The sequence below is a fragment of the Microcaecilia unicolor genome, chromosome 8 (genome assembly GCF_901765095.1).
Source record: "Microcaecilia unicolor chromosome 8, aMicUni1.1, whole genome shotgun sequence".
In the NCBI taxonomy this organism is placed as follows: domain Eukaryota; kingdom Metazoa; phylum Chordata; class Amphibia; order Gymnophiona; family Siphonopidae; genus Microcaecilia; species Microcaecilia unicolor.
In genome coordinates, this window is record NC_044038.1 from 175,084,882 (window position 1) to 175,106,988 (window position 22,107).

At 42.3% G+C, this 22,107-nt stretch overlaps 1 protein-coding gene across 3 annotated transcripts in view; it reads left to right on the plus strand.

Annotated features, from left to right (window-relative positions):
• Positions 1-22,107, plus strand: part of ARHGAP26 (Rho GTPase activating protein 26) — a 369,115-nt gene that overhangs the window by 247,927 nt on the left and 99,081 nt on the right. For all 3 annotated transcript variants that reach the window (XM_030211544.1, XM_030211545.1, XM_030211546.1), the window contains exon 18: positions 21,225-21,384. In XM_030211544.1, the coding sequence (XP_030067404.1) occupies positions 21,225-21,384 (160 nt within the window). The remainder of the gene's footprint in view (positions 1-21,224; positions 21,385-22,107) is intronic.

Sequence of the window (22,107 nt, forward strand, 5' to 3'; positions counted from 1 at the left end):
TTATAGGGGACATGACCTGTGTTGTGTGGCTCCAGGTTGCTCTACACTAGCTAAAATAAAATGAAATTAAGTTTGAAGGTTGGGAGATGTTTCTATAGCCTACTTGTGAGACTAACTACTGATCCTACTCTCAGACCAGGTGATGGTGGCGGACCATGAGGTTTACATGGAAGGACAGAACTATGTGTCGCAATGCCAGAATTGAGAGGAGACCATCTTTGACTCTATACATTGCACCACTTGGAGGGAAATGAAAAGTTGAAATCCTTGCCTGATTTCATCCAAGGGCACCTGCTTCAGAGCATAAACTGCCTTTCAGATTTACTTCCAGGCTTCTGTATTGTGTGGTCGGCAAATAATTACATTGCTGCTGCTTATGGCATGGCAGGTCTGATTTCATCCCCGTGGCAGCTGTTTCTGCTGCTGTGGTAGCTATTAATTTGCTTGATTTATGCACAACTTTCTGAAAGCCATTTCTGGTTAGAACGGGCTGGAAATTTCCATTGGGTTTCTGGGACCTCCCATCTATTTTTTTTTCTTTTTGCCTGCATCATGAACTTTCTCCCTCTCCCTTCGTTCTTTCTTCCTCCTTTCCTTCCTCCCTCCGCAATGATTTGGCTGGCACATGTGAAAGGAAAATGCTCCATGACCTTCTCTAAATGGATCCCTCTCCTTCCTCTTTACTTTAGACCAGGGGTTCTTGTAAAATAGGTTTAGAACTGCATGTAAAAATTCCATGAACAGGGGGAGCAGTGATTTAAAGAGCTTCATGTGGGGATTACAGATGTGATTATACCCTCCCCCCCCCCAACACACACACAGGCATAAGAGCAACTTTCTAAAATCACCGCCCTTCCCAAGGCATCAGTTCCACCTGTGGTATCAGCTCCTCCCCCTCCATGGCAACCCTCTGCATAAATCTCCCTAGCATTCCCCACCCTGCCTTGTGTCAACCCCCGTTGATGGCATCTCCTCCATGGTAACCCCCCCCCCATGCCACCCCTTCCTCATGTGTGAACAACTGCTCACCATGTGGTGTCCTCCCCCCAAGGCCTAAATATACCCTCTGAGGTTCAAAATGTTGAAAATGAGTCCCTCAGACCCCTTCTATTTCCTGATCCCATCTCTGGCTTACTTGGGATCTAGTGGGGCAGGAGCAATGCGCACTTGCGCCTGCCATGATGCTCGGCTCCCTCAAAATGACTGCCAAGAACTGTAGTGGCAATATGATGACATTACTGCTAAGGGTCACTCATCTATATATGGCCAAAAATAAGCGTCTTGACCACTCTTTCCCTGCCTATCCATGCCCCCTTGAAACCTATACATAACTAGCTTACCCACATGTGACTGGCCCATGTTCTGAAATGTCATTTTCACGTCTGGACCTCTCCTAACATTTAAATGTTGCCTTTTACATGTAGGGATGCTGCTAAAATAAGGGACAATTTCTCTAGCATTGTGAGTACTAGATCCAGTATTCTCTCTTCCCTCATGAATTCCGTCATCACTTGCTTGAGTAGTGCTCCTTGAAAGGCATCCACGATTTACCTACTTCTGTCCAGTCTGCAGAAGGGATACTGCAGTCCACATAGCAGGTTGAAATCTCTGGGGAATAGCACCTCAAATTTCATTCCCAATTTTTGGATATCTGTGACCAGATCTCTGTCCAGTTCCTTCATATGAGATGGAAGTCTGTAGGCAACTTGAAAGTAGATATCTTCTGAAGACAGCCCACAGTGCTTCCGCCTTACCCCACATCCCCTAGATTTCTGGCACTTTGTTATCATTCTTGATTATAGGGAGTAATTCTGTGAAGAGGACACTAATAGTAACATGCCAAATACATGTGTAAATGACCAGAATAATAACACATGTGTGCACGTGTGTATAACTTCCAAAATTCTAAGCACTATTCTATAAACATGCCTAAGGGGTCCTTTTACTAAGCTGTGGTAAAAGGGGGCCTGTGCTAGCATCAGCGTGTGTTTTTGACAGGCGTTGAGGCCCCCTTTTACCGCAGCACGTAAAAGACTGGCCATTTTTGGGGGAAAGAAATAGCCGTGCAGTAAGTGAACCACGTACCGCATGGCCATTTCGGTGGGGAGCCCTTGCCGCACTGCCCGATTACCGACAGTTAAATTCCGGTGCTACAAAAGTCAAAAAAATTACTGTAGCAACGGAAATGGCGCGAGCTGCCAGTGGGAACTATTGCCGGGCTCCTGCAGGTAGTTCTGGATTGGTGCGCGGCAAGCCTGATGCCATGCGCCAACCCTTTAGTAAAAGTGCTCCTACATGCAATGGCTTGTACTTTAATGGTGGGTGTACACATGGGCGGGGCACACAGTCACGTGCCTGTATGTCTCAGCAATTTAGGCACAAGGATGTACATCAGCTCTATTGGTTGTCATAGGTTCTTGCGCCCAAATTATAGGCGCGTATTTGACTTCTTACGCTAGTGTTCTGTAAAGAAAACATAAGAACATAAGAGTAGCCATACTGGTTCAGACCAATGGTCCATATAGCCCAGTATCCTGCTTCCAATAGTGGCCAATCCAGGTCACAAGTAACTGGCAGAAACCCAAATAGTAGCAACATTCCATTCTACCAATCCCAGGGCAAGCAGTGGTTTCCCTATGTCCATCTCAATAGCAACTATGGACTTTTTCTCCAGGAATTTGTGCAAACTGTTTTTAAACCCAGATATACTCTACTTTTACCACGTCCTCTGGTAACGAGTTCTGAAGCTTAACTATTTGTTGAGTGAAAAATATTTCCTCCTGTTTGTTTTAAAAGTATTTCCATGTAACTTCCTTGAGTGTCCCCTGGTCCTTATACTTTTTCAAAGAGTAAAAAATGGATCAACTTCTACTCATTCTACACCACTCAGGATTTTGTAGACCTCAATCATATCTCCCTTTATCCGTCTCTTTTCCAAGCTGAAGAGCCCTAACCTCTTTAGCCTTTCCTCATACGGGAGGAGTTTCATCCCCTTTATCATTTTGGTTGCTCTTCTTTGAACCTTTTCTAATTCCACTATGTCTTTTTTGAGATACGACGACCAGAATTAAGTGCAATACTCAAGGTGAGGTCACACCATGGAGCGATACAGCGCCATTGTAATTTACTTGATCTAGCATTCTGTTTGCTTTTTTGGCTGTCGCCACACACTGGGCAAAAGATTTCAACACCTAGATCTCTTGCATGCTGACCCCCAAGGTGGACCCTAACATTTATTTTTCTTTGTAGAATAGGCTCTACTGTTCACCCTTGGGGGTGCCTAATTCTAGACTCCCTGTAATGGAATTAAAAAGTGATCTACAAAACTGTGTACTCTGCAGACTTCACTTACCTAGGAACTAAATGGTGTAACTCCTTCCCACCCAAAATAAGAAATATGCAGGAATATACTAGATTCCACAAAATCCTCAAATCGTACCTGTTCAAACAAACCCTCATAAAGAATGACCACATCTCAAACAATTAATTATTACCTGAATTGGTTATTACTCTATTTATCATTAACTTTCCCTTTGCTTCATGTACAATTTCTCATTCATAATAGATTTTCTAAATGTTAAACATCCATAATTATCTCAGTATGTTTATGATATTTATTGTAAAATTGGATTCTTACAACAAATTACTTTCTTATGCATTATTCTTACGTATCCTATAACTGTTTATTGTAAGCCACATTGAACACAAACTTGTTTGGGATAATGTGGGATATAAATGTCACAAATAATAAATAAATAAATCAAACATATAAATTGCGAGTGACCGTACTCACCTGCAAATGCTTAGAGACTTTCCCTCTCTGTCCCGCCCCCGCGTCAATACATGATGATGGGGGCGGGACAGAGAGGGAAACTGCGCGAAGGGGAGGGAACCGCCGAGGTCGCTACCGCTCCCCCCCCCCCAAACCGGAGTCACCGCCGCCCCCCCCCCTCCACCCGGCCCGGGCCCTCTCTTCGCAATTCAACTTACAGCGCCGAAAATGCAGCAGGCAGATCAGCTGAGCTGCCATCGGCCTTCCTTCCCCGCCTCTGTCCCGCCCTCGCCGACGTTACGTCACACGAGGGCGGGACACAGGCAGAGATGGAAGGCCGATGGCAGCTCAGCTGATCTGCCTGCTGCGGTTTCGGCTCTGTAAGTTGAATCGTGAAGAGAGGGCCCAGGCCGGCGACTCCGAGGGGGGGGGGAACGGTAGTGGTGACCTCGGGGGGGGGGGGGGGGAGGGGTGGCGGCGACCTGGCGAGGAGGGTAGCTGGAAATCTCACCCGTTTTAACGGGCATAACGGCTAGTCCCTAATGGACTCAATGCATGTTAATTTGTAGGCTAGTGTACATTATATCACTTTAGTGTACACTACATTTTTAAGATGCTCTATCCTTAGCATATATATCTAATCCGCAGAGAACTTTTCTGAATGCCACATGTGCTCTAATGTACATTGTACTTTTTACAAATAAGTGCCATTTTAAGAGGCTGATTTTGTGCATAGAGGGCCTTTACGTTCTCGGCTGCTACATCGTCTGTTTCACTAATCACCTTTCCCCAATTGTGCATTTTGTTTGCATAGCCCAAATAACAAACCTGGAAACTCTCACGCATATACAATCAAGGAAAAGGCAAATTCCAAGAATGCATCTGCAAGCATGATTGCCTAAACTCATTGATTTGCTACTGCAGTAAACTCTTGGTACTTGGAAACCTAATTTTTGAAGAATAGTATGACAGCATCATGGAAAAGCATGCTACAAAGCATGAAGAGGCCGAGCATTTCAGGAAGGCTTTTTTTTCCCTTGTTCTGTATAATGTCAGAAAGAAAGGCTAAATGCAAGAAAAGACTCTGCAATCATTTTACTGTAGTAGCACGTCTTGGAAACATGTCCTTTGGGCTTAGAGGAGGAAGAAAGGTTTTGAGGGTCTTGATAAAAACAAGCAGTGCACAGCGAGAAGGTGTTTGTTCTAACATCAGAGCCTGCTAGCTGCCTGCAGCCCCGGTGTTGGTTATATGACCCGCTGTAATGCTGTCAAGGTCAGTGTTTGTCTGGATGTTAATGTAAAGCTCCACAACTTTTTCTAATATGTTCTACATTTGTATGTGTGAACCTCTGTGATCATAAAAACAAAAGAAAGAGAAAAAAATGTGTCTTAGAAGATATTCACAGCTGGAACTCTTTGCTGGAGGCGGTTAGCATATCTGGGTTTAAAAAAGGTTTGGACAAATTCCTGGAAGAAAAGTCCATAGTGTGTTATCGAGACAGACATGGGAAGCAACTGCTTGCCCTGGGATTTGTAGTATAGAATGTTGCTACTCTGAGATTTTGCATAGAATTTTGTCACTCTTTAGGATTCCAGAGTATTGCTTTTCTTTGGGGTTTTACATGGAATGTTGCCACAATTTGGGTTTCTGCCAAGTACTTGTGACCTGGCTTGGCCACTGTTTTGAAAACAGAATACTGGGCTAGATGGACCATTGGTCTGACCCAGTATGGCTACTCTTATGTTCTCTTATGATGTGGCTCCAGTTCGTAAGGGTAGGACTAGTTCTCATTTTATTTTGCTGCATGGACTTTAAGCCTGCTTTTCCTAGAGAGGTCGGAGCTGCAAGTTAACAGGCGCCTGCAGGAAGAAACAAAACTGACTGAGCCAGTCTCTTTTCATAATCTAGCTGCTGTCCACTGTGACTGAAACTAGACAAGCTGTTCTGCTTTGAACTGGAAGACTCGGAAATGCCCTCTGTGCCTGACCCTTGCTTCAATGCCTCTCTGTTAAGGATCCATGATATAAACGAGCCCTTCTCTGGCCTGCTTTGAAAACTACGCAGGTAATTTTCTGCATCGATGGTCACTGGTTTAATTTAAATGCCAATGCAGGCAAATAAATCCAAATAAATGTAAGGTTATACATATCTTGAACACCACTATACATATAAGACTGGATTCAGTAGATGGCACTGAAAGTTAGGTGCTAGAAATATCCACATTTAAATCGTATCATGTAAAGGGTGCTCTGCGTCAAAATGCTGTTTATAGAATAGCACTTTGTGCTGATTCTCGCAACCAACTTTGGGTGCATGGACTTATACCAACTGAAACCTGGTGTAAATACTGCTGCACAAGTTCAGCTCACAATCCCGGAATTCTAGGACATGCCGCCTGATATTTAAAATGGTTTGACCACCGAAGTGGCACTTAACCGGTTATCCGGCGATAATCAGCATCAGATAGCCGCTAAAAGATATAACCGGCTCTCCAACGATTTTTCACTACAGATCCAGCTAACTTTGGCGGCCATATTTGACTGCCAGAATAGGTGGAATAACTTTGACCGGCTAGTGCTGAAAATCGACTTGGCCGGTGAAGTTGGAACCGGACAAATTTAACCGGATCTGGGTTCAGTGCTGACTGTGGGAGTCAGCCTTGCATACATGACAGAAATCATACATAACTGCAAATACCAAATAATACAATAAGACTAACATAAAACATCTTTCTTATACATTCTTATATAGCACTCGCATGACAAGACTGGCTCAGGTTTTCTCTACCAACTTGGAGCTAGATGGGAGAAGGAGAGATAAAGAAGGAGACAAGGGGTGGAATGGGGGAGAGAAATACAGTGAGCGTGTTGACAATAATGTTTTACAACTCTGTCCAGTCCACTTGTATCCACTCGCCTCCACCTACCCTCCCCTCCGCTTTCCTCTACACATTAATTGATTTGATTTGCTTACTTTATTTTTTGTCTACTAGATTGTAAGCTCTTTGAGCAGGGACTGTCTTTCTTCTATGTTTGTGCAGCGCTGCGTACATTTTGTAGCACTATAGAAATGCTAAATAGTAGTAGTAGTATGGGAGACAGGCTCTAGTCTTTCCACTGTTAAACTTAGGGCTCCTTTTACCAAGCTGTGGCAAAAGGTGGCAGCACTGGCATCGGCATGTGTTTTACACGCTCGCAGAGGCCCGCTTTTTACCACAGGTGGTAAAAGGGAAGTCTCACTTTCCTACAGGATATGGCTGATCAGCAAGTAGGGGGAGCCAATGGGTGGAGGTAAGGTTTCCCAAGTTAACCTGGGGGTAACCAGGCAGCCCATGGCACTGCCCAGTTACTGCCAGGTATACTCCGGTGCTACAAAAATAAATAAATTTTTGTAGCACCGGAAATGACGGCTCGCTAGGGGTGAGAAGTACCGCCGGGCTACTGCGGTAGCCTGGTGGTACTTCCTGTATAGCGAGCGGTAAGCCCGCATTGGGCTTACCACCACTTATTAAAAGGAGGCCTTAGTGATGCTGACAAAAATGAGACTCAAGAAGTCTGGAAAGCTAACTGAAAAAAGTGTGTTTTCCGAGCACTGCGAAATAAAGTAAATGAACTTTCCAACCGGATATGCAGTGGAAGCGAGTTCCATAAAGCAGGAGAAAGATATGGCGCAAACATTTCTGGGCCGTTTACTAAGCTGCGTTCAGCACTAACGTGGACCTAACACAGCTTAAAATGGCATATCATGGGACACGCTCAGGCATCCTGCTAAACACGCACTAACATTTTTTGAGGCGGTGTCAAGGGGCAGACAGTGGGCATTCCTACACTAAATAGTGCATCTACATTAGTGCAGGAATACCACATGACCTCTTATTGCTTACAAAATGGCTGACGGTAAATGCATTTTTTTAAAATGGCCACCCGCTAACAGCAACATTAATACATGGCTATTAATACAAAAAATAGAAAATAAACCATTTTTAGGGCTGCAGTAAAAATGAGCTTAGCACGTGGGAAAGACCTGATTGTTAAGAACACTTTTTTACCACAGTTTAGTGAAAGAATGTCTTACTTATTTATTTATAGAATGTTAGGTATTATTAGGAAAGGAATGGAAAACAAAAATGAGGATGTTTCAATGCCTTTGTATCGCTCCATGGTGCGACCGCACCTCGAATATTGTGTTCAATTCTGGTCGTCGTATCTCAAAAAAGATATAGTGGAATTAGAAAAGGTGCAGAGAAGGGCGACAAAAATGATAAAGGGGATGGGATGACTTCCCTATGAGGAAAAGCTAAAGCGGCTAGGGCTCTTCAGCTTGGCGAAAAGATGGCTGAGGGGGAGATATGATAGAGGTCTATAAAAAAATGAGTGGAGTTGAACGGGTAGATGTGAAGCATCTGTTTATGCTTTCCAAAAATACTAGGACTAGGGGGCATGCAATGAAGCTACAAAGTAGTAAATTTAAAACGAATCAGAGAAAAATTTTCTTCACTCATATCTCCCCTCAGCCGCCTTTTCTCCAAGCTGAAGAACCCCAGATGCTTTAGCCTTTCCTCATAGGGAAGTCGTCCCAACCCCTTTACCATTTTCGTCGCCCTTCTCTGCACCTTTTCTAATTCCACTATATCTTTTTTGAGATGTGGTGACCAGAATTAAACACAATATTCGAGGTGTGGTTGCACCATGGAGCGATACAAAGGCATTATAATATCCTCATTTTTGTTTTCCATTCCTTTCCTAATAATACCTAACCTTCTTAATCCTTTATTTATAACATTTCCCTCTCCATGGCAACCTGCAGCTGCTGAGGTGTATTTATGCTGGAAACCTTCATCCCCTCCACATCCTCTGGGCCGAATCAATTTAGAGCAGAGAATTGGAAAACTGTTTCAGGCAAAGGCAATTCTTAGCATTCTCAAAAGGCAAAGAACGTGAAAGCAGAGCCTACTGTATGGAAGGCATGTGCTTGCTTGCTGACCTACTCTTCCGGTCCTTTTCTGATCCATGATCCGAGCCTCTCATGAGTGAGTTAACATCATGTGCATTACTGGCAGTCAGGCTCTGAACTCTGCTGTAATATGAGATTTAAATCTGATTTGAATTATAGTGAGGACTCCAGAGGGAAGATTCTACCTGCTCTCCACCAAAGCCACTGTACTATAAATAATCCTAATCAGTTGAGTCTTCCTATTTCCTAATCACAAGTTTCTACCAGATATTCACACCACTGTCATGTTCTCATTCATGGAGACTCTTCCACCATTAATTTATCAAACCGTAAGATTAGAGAGCAAAAAGCTGCGACACCCTGAACTAATTTCTTGACATTAGAGCCAATGCATGGTATCATTCAAGCAGCTAGTGGACATCACTTTTTAAAAAAATATATTTGTCTCTGCGTCTCTCTTTCTAACGGTGCGATTTCAACCTCTGCTTCTGTTTATTGCTCATTCTTTTGCTGAATGTCTTCAACAAGTGTAAAATTGGAAGTATGGATTTTGGAGACCTTTATTTCCCTCTTTGTCTCATGTGGAATTCTGATAACAATTCTGGTTGGCATCCATCTGTAGTAATGATCTTTCAAACCGTTTTGAGGCTTTCACATCTGCTCTGTTAGGTCATGCTTTGAGAAAAAAGTGCTTCATATACTGCTTCATTTGTTGGTTTTGGGACATTTAGATTACTGTAATGCTCTTTTTCAAGGTCTCTACATGGCCGACATCAAGAGGTTACAACATATCCAGAACACTGCTGTTAAGATGATCTTAGGAGTCAAATGCTGGTGTCATATTACTCCACTTCTTAAAACAGAGCATTTACTCGCTCCTTAAACTTCATGTCGTGTTTTATGTTCAACTTAGCAGAATCTTAGTGATTTCATCATTTCACCAAATTCAATTTGCTGATATTCATTCCTCCATGTTTAATGTCATTGAATCTTCACTTTCGAATAATGATAATCTACACCATCAATTTCAATTTGAGATTTCCTAACAAAAATTCAAAGCAGGACATAAAACCAATTCTATGGGATGACAGTAGTGCCTGAACTGCAGTACTTAAAATTTGATTTGATTTATTCACGAGCAATACCACTAGATACAACAAGGTTTTAAAGCAGTCCACATTAAAAATTACAATTTTATCCCCCAAAACACTCATAAATAAAGAGTTTAAACTGATTGGGTAGACATCAAGTACTTTTCCCATCTTCAAGAATTTAAAGGTGATCAGACAGGCACCAACCAAACCAAATTGAAAAATACTACATAGAAACCAGCACACAGACCAACCATACAGCATCACCCTGAAAAAAGCCACAGAAAGATGACTGAAATGTTGGTCAAGTAAACTTGGACATGGTACCACCCCAACAGCTGCAAGAACCATGATACCAGACTCAGAAGCCCAAGAGAACATATAATTGATTTCTAAGTGGAGAACATCTTTGGAAAATTGATTGATTAGAGACCAACAACTTTTCAGACCTTCAAGAGTTTTAACTAATTGGACAGAAACTGATTTTTCCTGCTTTCAAGAGCTTAAATGTGATTGGACAGACACCAACCAATCCAGAGTGAGAACCACTACATAAAAACCAGGACACAGTCCAACCATGCTGCATTACCTTTAAGAAAGCCACAGCAAGATATCTCCAGTGTCCGTCATGCAAACTCAGACGCAACACCATCTGGATAGCTGTAAGAGCCATGATACCAGTTGTGATTGTTCTGCTGGTGGTCTGGCTGTGATTGTTTGGATTTAATTCTCTCAATGACCAAACCTATTTGTAGATAGGTACTCTATAGTTCAGGAGAAAAAGGCTGAGGTAATATGTGCATTCTATCAGTGGATATTTAAATACCCCTCTTTTCTAATCTTTACCTGTTCCACTTGAACTTCAAAGGATTATCTGTCCACAGCGTAATTCTTATGATAGAGACATTGAAATATTTCAGTGGCCTTAATGTACAGGAGGCAATTCTGTTTCAGTTGAAGGAAAACTCTGGAATGAGGGGGCATAGGATGAAGTTAAAAGATGGTAGGCTCAGGACTAATCTAAGGAAATGTTTTTTTTACAGAAAGGGTCATGGATACCTGCAATGGCTTCCCGGTGAAGGTAGTGGAGACAAAGACTATATATGAATTCAAGAGAGCAAGGGACAAGCTATGCCTCCGACACCCCCCGTGAACTTTGGTTGTCCCTGCGATGGAAAGTAGTTGGGGACGCCCAAAATTGGCTTTCGATTATACTGATTTGGGCGACCCTGTGAGAAGGACGCCCATCTTCCGATTTGTGTCGAAAGATGGGCGTCCTTCTCTTTCGAAAATGAGCCTGATGGTTAGAAGCAGAGCCTGAAAAGCTGTGCTTAACACAAGACTATCTCTACTTCAGGAAGCAGGTGAAAGCTTGGCTCTTCAACCAGGCCTTTAATGGAAGAAGTAACTAACTCATTAGTCTCACTCACACACACAAGGAGTGATTTGGGCTGCATATACTGCAGCAGGACGTGTTTATCCACTCCTACTCTAGCAGAGATAATATTTAACCATTTCTCTGACCTCATGTGCAACTTTCTTTAAATCAAGCACCTTACTTACTTTCTAGCTCTTCCTACTTTCTTACCTATCTATATGTTACATCTTTGCTTTACACTTCACTATCAATTATAATGTTCTATTACGTATTGTGTTGACATTGTGAGTAGTATACAATGCCATACTTTGTATTGTTTTTGAATGTTTTTACTGCTGTAATTTGTCAGTTGCTCATGTTTGATCTATTCTTACTGTACACCGCTTTGAGTGAATTCCTTCAAAAAGGCGGTCAATAAATGCTAATAAATAAATAAATAAATAAGCAAGCATGTCAGATCTGTTAGGGAGAGGAGGAGATAGTAGATGGTATGGATGGACAGACTGGATGGACCATTTGGCCTTTATCTGCTGTCATGTTTCTATGTGCCAGTGTTGCTCTTGCATTTTGCCTCCATAATATGTATGGGGAAGTAGAAGGGGATTTATAAAACAATCTCCATGTTTATAGTGACTTGAAGTGTGCTTATTACTGAAATGCTGCCATGACAACATATGTTGATATCATTGATGATTGTGTACTTTGGGAGGTCTGCTTCAATGTGGAGTCGGATCAATAGCTATGATCACTAAGATCGCGGCAACATGTTTTAGTTTAGGGCTTATTCTTTTTGGAAGTAGGAGCTCAGCTTGGCTTGTTTAAGCTTGATTAAACTCTACTGTAATGTGTGTAACTTTTCCAAGTGATGACGTTCACAGATTTCACGCCTGGATTCTTTCCTGCCTTCATGAAACCAAAGCATAGTTTGGAGGGGTAGAGACCAGACGGTTATGAGTGTGCAGCCAGAAAGTTCTGTCTTGTCTGGTTTCCTGTGCCATTTCATGGAATGGTCATTTTTTGGGGGAGTGGGGATTCATTGTGTTTTCATTGGAGCAATGTTAAGAGTTTTATTTGCAAAGAATGCTCACTGTTTATGAAAAAGTTGCACTCTTTTCCAATAGTGTGTGCATGCATTGTGGTTCACACACTATTTGGGAAAGAGTGCACACTCGTTTTGAATAGTGCACACTGATTTTGAATAGTGCACGCTCTTTGTGAATAGTGCACACTGACTTTGAGTAGTGCATACTCTTTGTGAATAGTGCATACTGTGAATAGTGCACAATGATTGTGAATAATGCACACTCTTTCAGAAGAGAGTGCACTATTGATAGCACATGAAAGAAAACTCTAAATAAAAACTTAGGGATTGATAGGGATGGCTATCAATGTAATTCCCACAATCTATATAATCACAAATATAAAAAAGTGAAATTCTTAAAGCAACTGATTTACCATAGTACTCAAACTCCTTTCAAACTAAGAACATAAAAATAGCCATACTGGGTCAGATCAAAGATCCATCTAGCCCAGTATCCTGTTTCCAACAGTGGCCAATCCAGGTCTCAAGTACCTGGCAGAGACCCAAATAGTAGCAACATTCCATGCTACCAATCCCAGGGCAAGCAGTGGCTTTCCCGTGTCTGTCTCAATAGCAGACTATGGACTTTTTCTCCAGGAACTTGTCCAAACCTTTTTAAAACCCAGATACGCTAACTGCTATTACTGCATCCTCCGGCAAAGAGTTCCAGAGCTTAACTATTCGTTGAGTGAAAAAATGTTTCCTCCTATTTGTTTTAAAAGTATTTCTATGCAATTTCATTGAGTGTCCCCTGGTATTTGTACTTTATGAAAGAGTGAAAAATCGATTCACTTTTACCTGTTCTATAGCATTCAGGATTTTATAGACCTCAATTATATCCCCCCTCAGATGTCTCTTTTCCAAGATGAAGAGCCCTATAACTTCAAGTATCAGTTTTGCCACTTGACTCCATCATCATGAGATATTCATATAGTCCTGGCCCTTCTTGTCGTGAAGATAGCTACTTTAAATTCTTTCTACTTCAAACACAACATCTGAAATCTTAGCTGCACTGTAGGTGTCTGCACAGGTGTTTTGAAAAAACCTTGTCTGCTTCCATGGTTTGATTCCAAAATGTAACCACCCTGTGGTAAATGTTGCTGCATTTGTCCATCGCAAAACCAAATTAAAGTGGACAAAAATGAACCTACTGATCCGACAGTTTTCCTGCTTTGTCTGTCTCTCTTTTCCTTCTCATAAAGCTGTTAAGTATTTGTTGTTGTGGTCTCTTATAAAAATAAAGGAAGCTGTCCATCCCTTGGGGCTATTTTTCAGTTTTAATATTTGCTGTACTTGCTGTTCTCGTACGATGAACGTCTCCCAGCGTTCTGTAGAATTTTTCACATCGTTTGATCATGTCATGACTTAAATATGCTGAGCCTGACTCATTAAGAATGTTCTGCTATCCTCAGTCTATGATAAGAGAATTGTGATTGCTTCTTACTCCACTTAGAAAATGATGAATTGGGTCCTTCATCACTGACATGGGAGGGGTGGGCAGATAACCCAGAGGAACATGACGTCAACAGTTTTTGAAGTCAGGTTGTGCAAACAGCCAAAGGGAAAGTGACAGCAGGAGACTTGTTTGTACCTTTTTGCAGAATAGAAACCTGTTTCAGGAGCTCAGTCAGACCACAAATAAGAAGTGTTATATCTAGGTTCAGAGGATAATGCATCTCTATCTCCCATCCCATCTCATTCATCTTGTTACTCTTCCCCGCACAGTGGACTTGCACAGCTCATACTAGAAGACCCCAGACTGGTTTCAGTGCATTAATAATTCAGTTTTGAGTAGTCTGCATAACCCTGCAAAGTTACCTTTCCGTAATAATTACTGTAAGTTACAAAGCAATTTATTACGTTGACGTGTTAAGTGATAATGTTTGCCATCAGTTGCAGCTTGGGGCAGTGCCTTAGATCAAATGGCTTTTCAACATATTCATGTTTTTTTTATTTTTTGCTAGACTCTAATGAATCAAAATGAAAAATGCAACATGTTTCTGAATTTTATAAATAGTTGGATTCAGGTACGCTACACATGGATTTAATTGTGCTACTGGAATGAAAGTTTTGAGTCATGCTTGAAAAGATTTAAACCTCCAATTTATAATTCAATTTGTAGTTGAACTAAAAAGCATTTTTCATTAGCCTTTTCTGTGCATGGAGGAAAGCTGTTGTTCTCCAGGGAGGCGGTGCAGATTTTCAAGTGTTTCCTGCCCCACGAATCATCCCCTTTATTTAAGGTAAGGTCTTTGGGCTTTTGCTGTGAGGGTGACAAATTTTAGAATCCTGTTTAAAGTACCACCTTGTAGAAGTGGGAAGTAACCAGTCACTGCAACTCAAGTGATCCTTGTTTGCCCTTGTAGTGAAAAAGAAAATGCACTAAGGTAGGGATTCTCAATCCAGTCTTCAGGACACACCAGGCCAGTCCAGTTTTCAAGATATCCACAATGAATATGCATGAGATACATTTGCATGCATTGTCTGCGTTGTATGCAACCCTATCTCGTGTGTATTCATTGCAGATATCCTGAAAACCTGACTGAGTTGGTGTATCCTGAGAACTGTGTTGAGAACTCCTGAGCTAAGGTATAGAGTAAAGAATAACTCAGTCTGGTTGTGAACCCTGATTTGTCCCCTTTAAAGGCTGGAGTTCTGTATTTCAGCCTCACAAAGTGAGTTCCCTAAATAAAGGACAAGCAAGCAGAAAAGACTTGGAGGGGCATAATCGAAAGGGGCACCCAAGTTTTCCAGAGGACGTCCTCACAGGACGTCTCGGTGAAGGGGCGGGGAAACCTGTATTATCGAAACAAGATGGGCGTCCATCTTTCGTTTCAATAATATGGTCGAGGACGCCCAAATCGCAAAAATTAGGTTGACCTTAGAGATGGTCGTACCCGATTTTTGGCGATAATGGAAACCGAGGACGCCCATCTCAGAAACGACCAAAACCAAGCCATTTGGTCGTGGGAGGAGTCAGCATTTGTAGTGCACTGGCCCCCCTGACATGCCAAGACACCAACCGAGCACCCTAGGGGGCACTGCAGTGGACTTCAGAAATTGCTCCCAGGTGCATAGCTCCCTTACCTTGGGTGCTGAGCCCCCAAAACCCACTACCCACAACTGTACACTACCATAGCCCTAAGGGGTGAAGGGGGCACCTACATGTGGGTACAGTGGGTTTCTGGTGGGGTTTTGAAGGGCTCACATTTACCACCACAAGTGTAACAGGTAGGGGGGGGTGGGCCTGGGTCCGCCTGCTTGAAGTGCACTGCACCCACTAAAACTGCTCCAGGGACCTGCATACTGCTGTCAGGGAGCTGGGTATGACATTTGAGGCTGGCATACAGGCTGGCAAAAAATATTTTTAAAGTTTTTTTTTTTTTAGGGTGGGAGGGGGTTAGTGACCACTGGGGGAGTAAGGGGAGTTCATCCCCGATTCCCTTTGGTGGTAATCTGGTCAGTTCAGGCACCTTTTTGAGGCATGGTCGTAAGAAAAAATGGACCAAGTAAAGTCGCCCAAGTGGTCGTCAGGGACGCCCTTCTTTTTTCCATTATCGGTTGAGGACACCCATGTGTTAGGTACGCCCCAGTCCCGCCTTTGCTATGCTTCCGACACACCCCCGTGAACTTTGGTCGTCCCTGCGATGGAAAGCAGTTGAGGGGGCCCAAAATCGACTTTCGATTATGCCGATTTGGGTGACCCTGGGAGAAGGACGCCCATCTCCCGATTTGTGTCGAAAGATGGGCACCCAAAATAAGCCTGTTGGTGACCCAAAACAGCCTACACCTGTGGTTCCACTCCATAGGATGTGCACTGGCTCTTCAGGGGTCCTAAGGGACTGCTGGGGCTATTTTGCTGTTCTCAGCCACCACACAACTGAGGGTTGCATTGAGGGTCCCAAAGCTGACTCTAGGGACTTAAACTCCTGTCTTGAAAAGGTTGGTACTTGGTTATGAGATCATAGACTAGTTCTTAATATTTCCAAAACTGAAGCAATTTTCCCAACCCTTTCTGCCCTATTCTGTCACCTCCCACTTTTCAAGGTCACATCATAGCTTATTCTGAGAAACTATATGTATTGGGAATCATTTTTGATCCAAAACTTTTATTTAAACATCATATTAATAAAACAACTCAGTTGCCTTTTTTTTCAGCTCTGCAACGCATTTGTTCAGTTAAATCTTATCTTCCTATTTCTAGCATTCACGCCCTTCCGCTCTCCCTAGTAATCACTCACCTAGATTATTGTAATGAGTTATTATCTGGTTTACCACTTTTCTCCTTTAAATGCCTACAGCTGGTGCAGTCCACAGCTGTCAAACTTTCACATAATGAATGTAAGTTCAACCATGTCACACCCCTCCTAAAGCAAGAACATTGATTACCCATCTCTTACCAGATCACTTACCAACTGCTTCTTTTAGTATACAGATGTCTCCTACTGCCAGCCCCTGATTACATTTCCAAATTTCTTATCTCATACTCCTCTCCCTAACCCTTGTATTCTTCCCAGCAATCCCTTCTTTACCTTCCCCCTCCCTCCATTATATGTCTCGATAGTACTCGAGCCACTGTAGATGGTAATGAACATTTCACAAAGTAGAGTGCTAGGCTTTCTCCTCACCACCATCTTGTTGACCTTTGACCTCCTACACAGGTGATGCTGAAATGTGCTGCTTCCTAGTTTCTACATTCAGGTTAAGCAAGATATGCTAACATTCTGGTATGTTGTGAGCAATTGGAATTCGTTGCTAGAAAATATGGTAAAAGCAGTTAGCTTAGTGGGATTTGAAAACGGTTTGGATCATTTTCTTTAAAAAGTCCATCAGTCATTATTAAGATGGACTTGGGAAAATCCACTGCTTCTTTCTAGGAAAAGCAGCATAAAATCTATTTTACTGTTCTGGGATCTTGCCAGGTACTTGTGACCTGGATTGACCACTGTTGGAAACAGGATATTGGGTTGATGGACCTTCCGTGTGTCCCAGTATGGCAACGCTTATGTTTTTATGTTTAATCAGATGACTTTCTAAATACATCATAATTGCACAGTCAAAACACGAATAAAGCCTCAACTTTCACCAGCCAAAGATAGACATTCCTAATATTTTACCAGTTTTTTTTAAAGAATGGGACTGATTTTTAACCCATTAGATTTCATTAGGTAACGAATAGAAAGTGTGAATTGTCTGCATCTGATTACTTAATTTTGGAGATTCTGGGGAATAATGAATGGTTCTGTCTTCAACTTCCTGTGTTCCAGCTGGCATTTTTATAGTTTACCATTGAACTTCTTTACCTCATAATAATCTTTTGTTAGGGATAAATATATTCTGATTCCTTTTGCATAGACTCTGCCAAGTGCTGAACAATTGATGGCTTTGTGAACCGATTATCTGCTACATGCGTTTGATTTCCAAGTGATGGAAATGTCTTTCTTCACAGTTAGCGTCGCTCCATGTTTCGGGAAGAAGTGGGTGGAATTTGGGCTCATTGCAAGCAATGCCCACAACATGGACAAAAAGCGTTATGAACTTTTGAGCAAAATGGGGCTGGTTACTTGTGAAGGAGGTCATTTGATTGTATAATTGGAACTTCTATTTAATATAAAAAAGTACTTTAATTGAAGAATACTTCAAAGTATGTTGCGCAAGAAGGTTGAGTGACCTGGAGGGGCATAATCGAATGGCGCCGGCGAAATTGATGGCCGGCCATCTTTGGGGCCGGCGCTGTAAGGGGGCGGAGCCAAGTGTATTTTTGAAATACGCTTGGTGCCGGCCAAATCACTCGCCGGGTTTAGATGAGATGGCTGGGTCCGATTTTCAGCCATAATGGAAACCGGACCTGGCCACCTCAAACCCGGCGAAATGCAAGGCATTTGGCCATGGGAGGAGCCAGCATTTGTAGTACACTGGCCCCCCTGACATGCCAGGACACCAACCGAGCACCCTAGGGGGCACTTAAAAAATCTTAAAAAAAAAAAAAAAAATTAGCTTCCAGGTGCATTGCACCCTTCCCTTGTGTGCTGAGCCTCCCAAATCCCCCCCCCAAAACCCACTGCCCACAAGTCTACACCATTACCATAGCCCTAAGGGGTGAAGGGGGGCACCTACATGTGGGTACAGTGGGTTTTGGTTTTTTTTGGAGGGCTCAACATTAACCACCACAAGTGTAACAGGTGGGGGGGGGGGGGGGGATGGGCCTGGGTCCTCTACCTGCCTGAAGTGCAGTGCTCCCACTAAAAACTGCTCCAGGGACCTGCATACTGCTGTCAGGGAGCTGGAGATGACATCTGAGGCTGGCATACAGGCTGGCAAAAAATGTTTTAATTTTTTTTGTGTGTGTGTGGGAGGGGGTTGGTGACCACTTGGGGAGTAAGGGGAGGTGATCCCCACTTCCCTTCGGTGGTCATCTGGTCAGTTGGGGCTCTTTTTTGGGACTTGGTCCTAAAAATACATGGACCAAGTCCGCCCAGCGAAATACTTGTTTGAGCCGGCATTTTTTTTTCCATAATAAGGTGAAGCCGGCCATCTCGTAACCCCACCCCACTCCGCCCCTTCCCGCCTTCGCTACCCTACCAACACGCCCCCTTGAAGGTTGACCGGCGCCACAACGAAAAAGCAATTGGGGCCGGCCAAAATTGGCTTTCGATAATACCGATTTGGCCGGGATTGAGAGATCGCCAGCGATCTCCCGATTTGTGTCGGAAGATCGCCGGCGATCCTGTTCGAAAATAAGCCTGTTAACTACCCAAGAGGCCCTTTTACTAAGCTGCGTAGGTGAGTGAGCGCGTCAGTTTTGAACTACCACCCGGCTACCTTGTGGCCCAGGCGGTAATTTAATTTTTTATGTGCATCCATTAAGCATGCTGGAAATTTTCCAGCACACAACACTAACTGGGCAGTAACTGGCATTTGATACATGTAGACCATTACCGCCCGGTTAACGGGTGAAACTTTACCGCTAGGTCAATGGGTGGTGGTAAGATCTCAGACCCAAAATGGTCGCACACCAATTTTTATTTTGCCGCATGTCCATTTTCGGCCAAAACAAAAGGACTTTTTTGCAGGCGCACTGAAGAATGGACCTGTGTGCATCCAATACACGTGTCTACACCAGCACAGGCCATTTTTCAGCGCACCATAGTAAAAGGACCCCTAAGAGAAGATTTGGAATGGTCTAGTGGAGCCTGACCTAAAATACTCTAATATTTGACTTTTTAAAAATATTTGATTGTTGTATCATTCTAGTGCTTTTGCCAGTGCATAGCACTACCAACCCCCCCCCCCCCCCTCCCAAAAAAACATAGCTGTCATGAAAAAGGTCATACTTTTGATATTTTTTTGCTGTGACATATTCAGAGCTGCAGACTTGTATTTTATGTTTTACTAGCATTACTCCTTTGCGTTGGACAGATCAGTTTCTGTTAAATTTTACTATTTCATGGCAGGAGTCTAATTATAAAAGGAAGGATTAAAAGATTGTTGTACATACTAAAGGAAAGGTTGATTCTATTGAGTTTTGGGATAAATTAGAGGACGTATTGAAGGCGTCATCGTCTCATGACTTGTTTTCGAATTGGCATAGTACAATAAACACTATTTTAGATAATTTATCACCTGGTTGAAGCCAGGATTAGGTTTAAACTGTTTATAGTTGTGTTTAAAGTTAGATATTCCACTGTATCTGTCTGATCTTGTGCAATTTTTACATGGTAGTTCGATTACTAACATGACAACTCGTGATCACATGTTATTAAAGTTTCTAACAGTTCATTTAACAATATTTAAGATGACATTTAACTCTTCTATTCATTATTTAGTTGTTTCTTTGTGGAATTCTCTACCTTTGGAAAGTCTATGCTCAGGAATTATCAGTTATTTCGTAAAGTTCTTAAAACAACCTTGTTATATGATTGTTTGATATAACTAAGCAAGCTTATTATATGTTTTTCATAATTATGATTACGATGAGTGATATGCGACATAATATAATTCCTGAGGTTATGTCTCAGTATATATTTCTTTATTTTGGAATCTGCAATGAACTATGTAGGTATTTGCGGACAGTAAGCCTTGTATAACATAGCATACATTTTAACAAATCAGTTTATCATCTCAAAGCTTTCTATGGGTTTGGTATTCTATACTAGAGCTTCCCAGAACTGTCCTAGTGACCCCACAGGTTTTCAGGATATCTGTAATGAATATTCATAGTTTGCATATATTGGAGACCCACTACATGCAAATGTATCTGATACATATTCATTAGGAATATTCTAAAACCTGAATGGCTGTGTGGTTGTCAGAGCTGTGGGAAGCAGCCTTCTGTATTGGAGTTGGCAGTAGGCTACTTCATAGATTGATGGAGTGGGGTCCTTGATGAAGGACGCTCTCGTAGGCATCTGTCAGCAGGGATTTTATTTTCAATTTTCACTTGGAAATAGAAGGACATGTATAGTTCTATAATATATTTTTTTGGTAAGTCTTCTGAGCATTCCTATAATTGAATCATTAGGTTGTCATGCTTCATTCTCCTCTCCAAAGAAGAGAAACACCTTTGAATCTTGTTCTGGGAGTCCTCAAGAGCTGTACAGTGACATGTAAAATACCAGTTATTTGTTGGATAGAAAGCAGCCCAAGTCCCGTGCTCCAAATAGTTGGGAATGGTCATGATTGAAAATTTTTTCCTGGGAGCCAGCTGCAGATTGTGCCTCTCAACTGTTTTCAGAATCTAGATGGCTTTGGTGGGAGTTTATCACCTCCTTTGATTTAATATACTTTTCACGAGATCTGAATGGTGCCTACTGCCCACTACACATGTAGAAATTCAACAGTCATGAAAAGTTGTGAGGTCAATGGGCATTTTCTGTGCCTGACAGATACTCATTTCCCTTATTCATGTTTGATTTTCTCATCCCATTCTGTTTTTCCCCCCTTGGTAGAGTTGCCAGTAACCACAAACAGAACCTGATGACCGTGGCCAACCTGGGTGTGGTGTTCGGTCCAACACTTTTGCGGCCACAGGAAGAAACCGTGGCAGCCATCATGGACATCAAATTCCAGAACATTGTTGTTGAGATTATAATAGAGAACCATGAAAAGGTAACGTTGTTGCAAATGGCTTTTTGTTGGTTGGGATGAGTCAATTCAATCCTTTTTGATGCTAATTGCTTACTTTTCTCATGTGTCAATGTTTCCCAATCACTATCCCGTCACACACTGTGCCATTAATTTTATAAAAGTCACCAAAAATTGCACACGCCCAATTTGCACATGTAATTTAATTGAATAAAAAGCTAATTAGTGACAATAATTGGCTTTTTAACAAGCAATTATTGGTACTAATTAGACTTAATTGGGATGTACGCACATACATTTAGGCAGGGGATCCATGCTTAAAGTTTACAGGCAATTTGAAAAAAGGGGGTGTGGAATTGGTTGGGTCATGGGTATAACAGGGCGTTCCTAAAATTTACATGTGTTTTTATAGAATAACAGGATACATGGCTAATTTAGGTCCGTTCATTTGCATCACGTTTCAGTAGGTACAAATGGTCATGCCTAAAGTTAGGCACGATTCTCGGGCGTAAGCGCTGTTTTATAAACTGTGCCAAACTGTAATCACGACTTATAGAATAGCGCTTTTTTGGCTCCATATATGGAAGCTAGCTCTGAGTGCCTTCAGACCTGATCAGTAGGGCATTTGTTACCACAGAGTTAAAATAGGGCATGACCCTTACACCAGCTCATGCCTAGGTTGTTAAAAATCACGCATAAATGATAGTATTCTGAAATTTATGTGCTTCACTGTGTGCCTTACATATT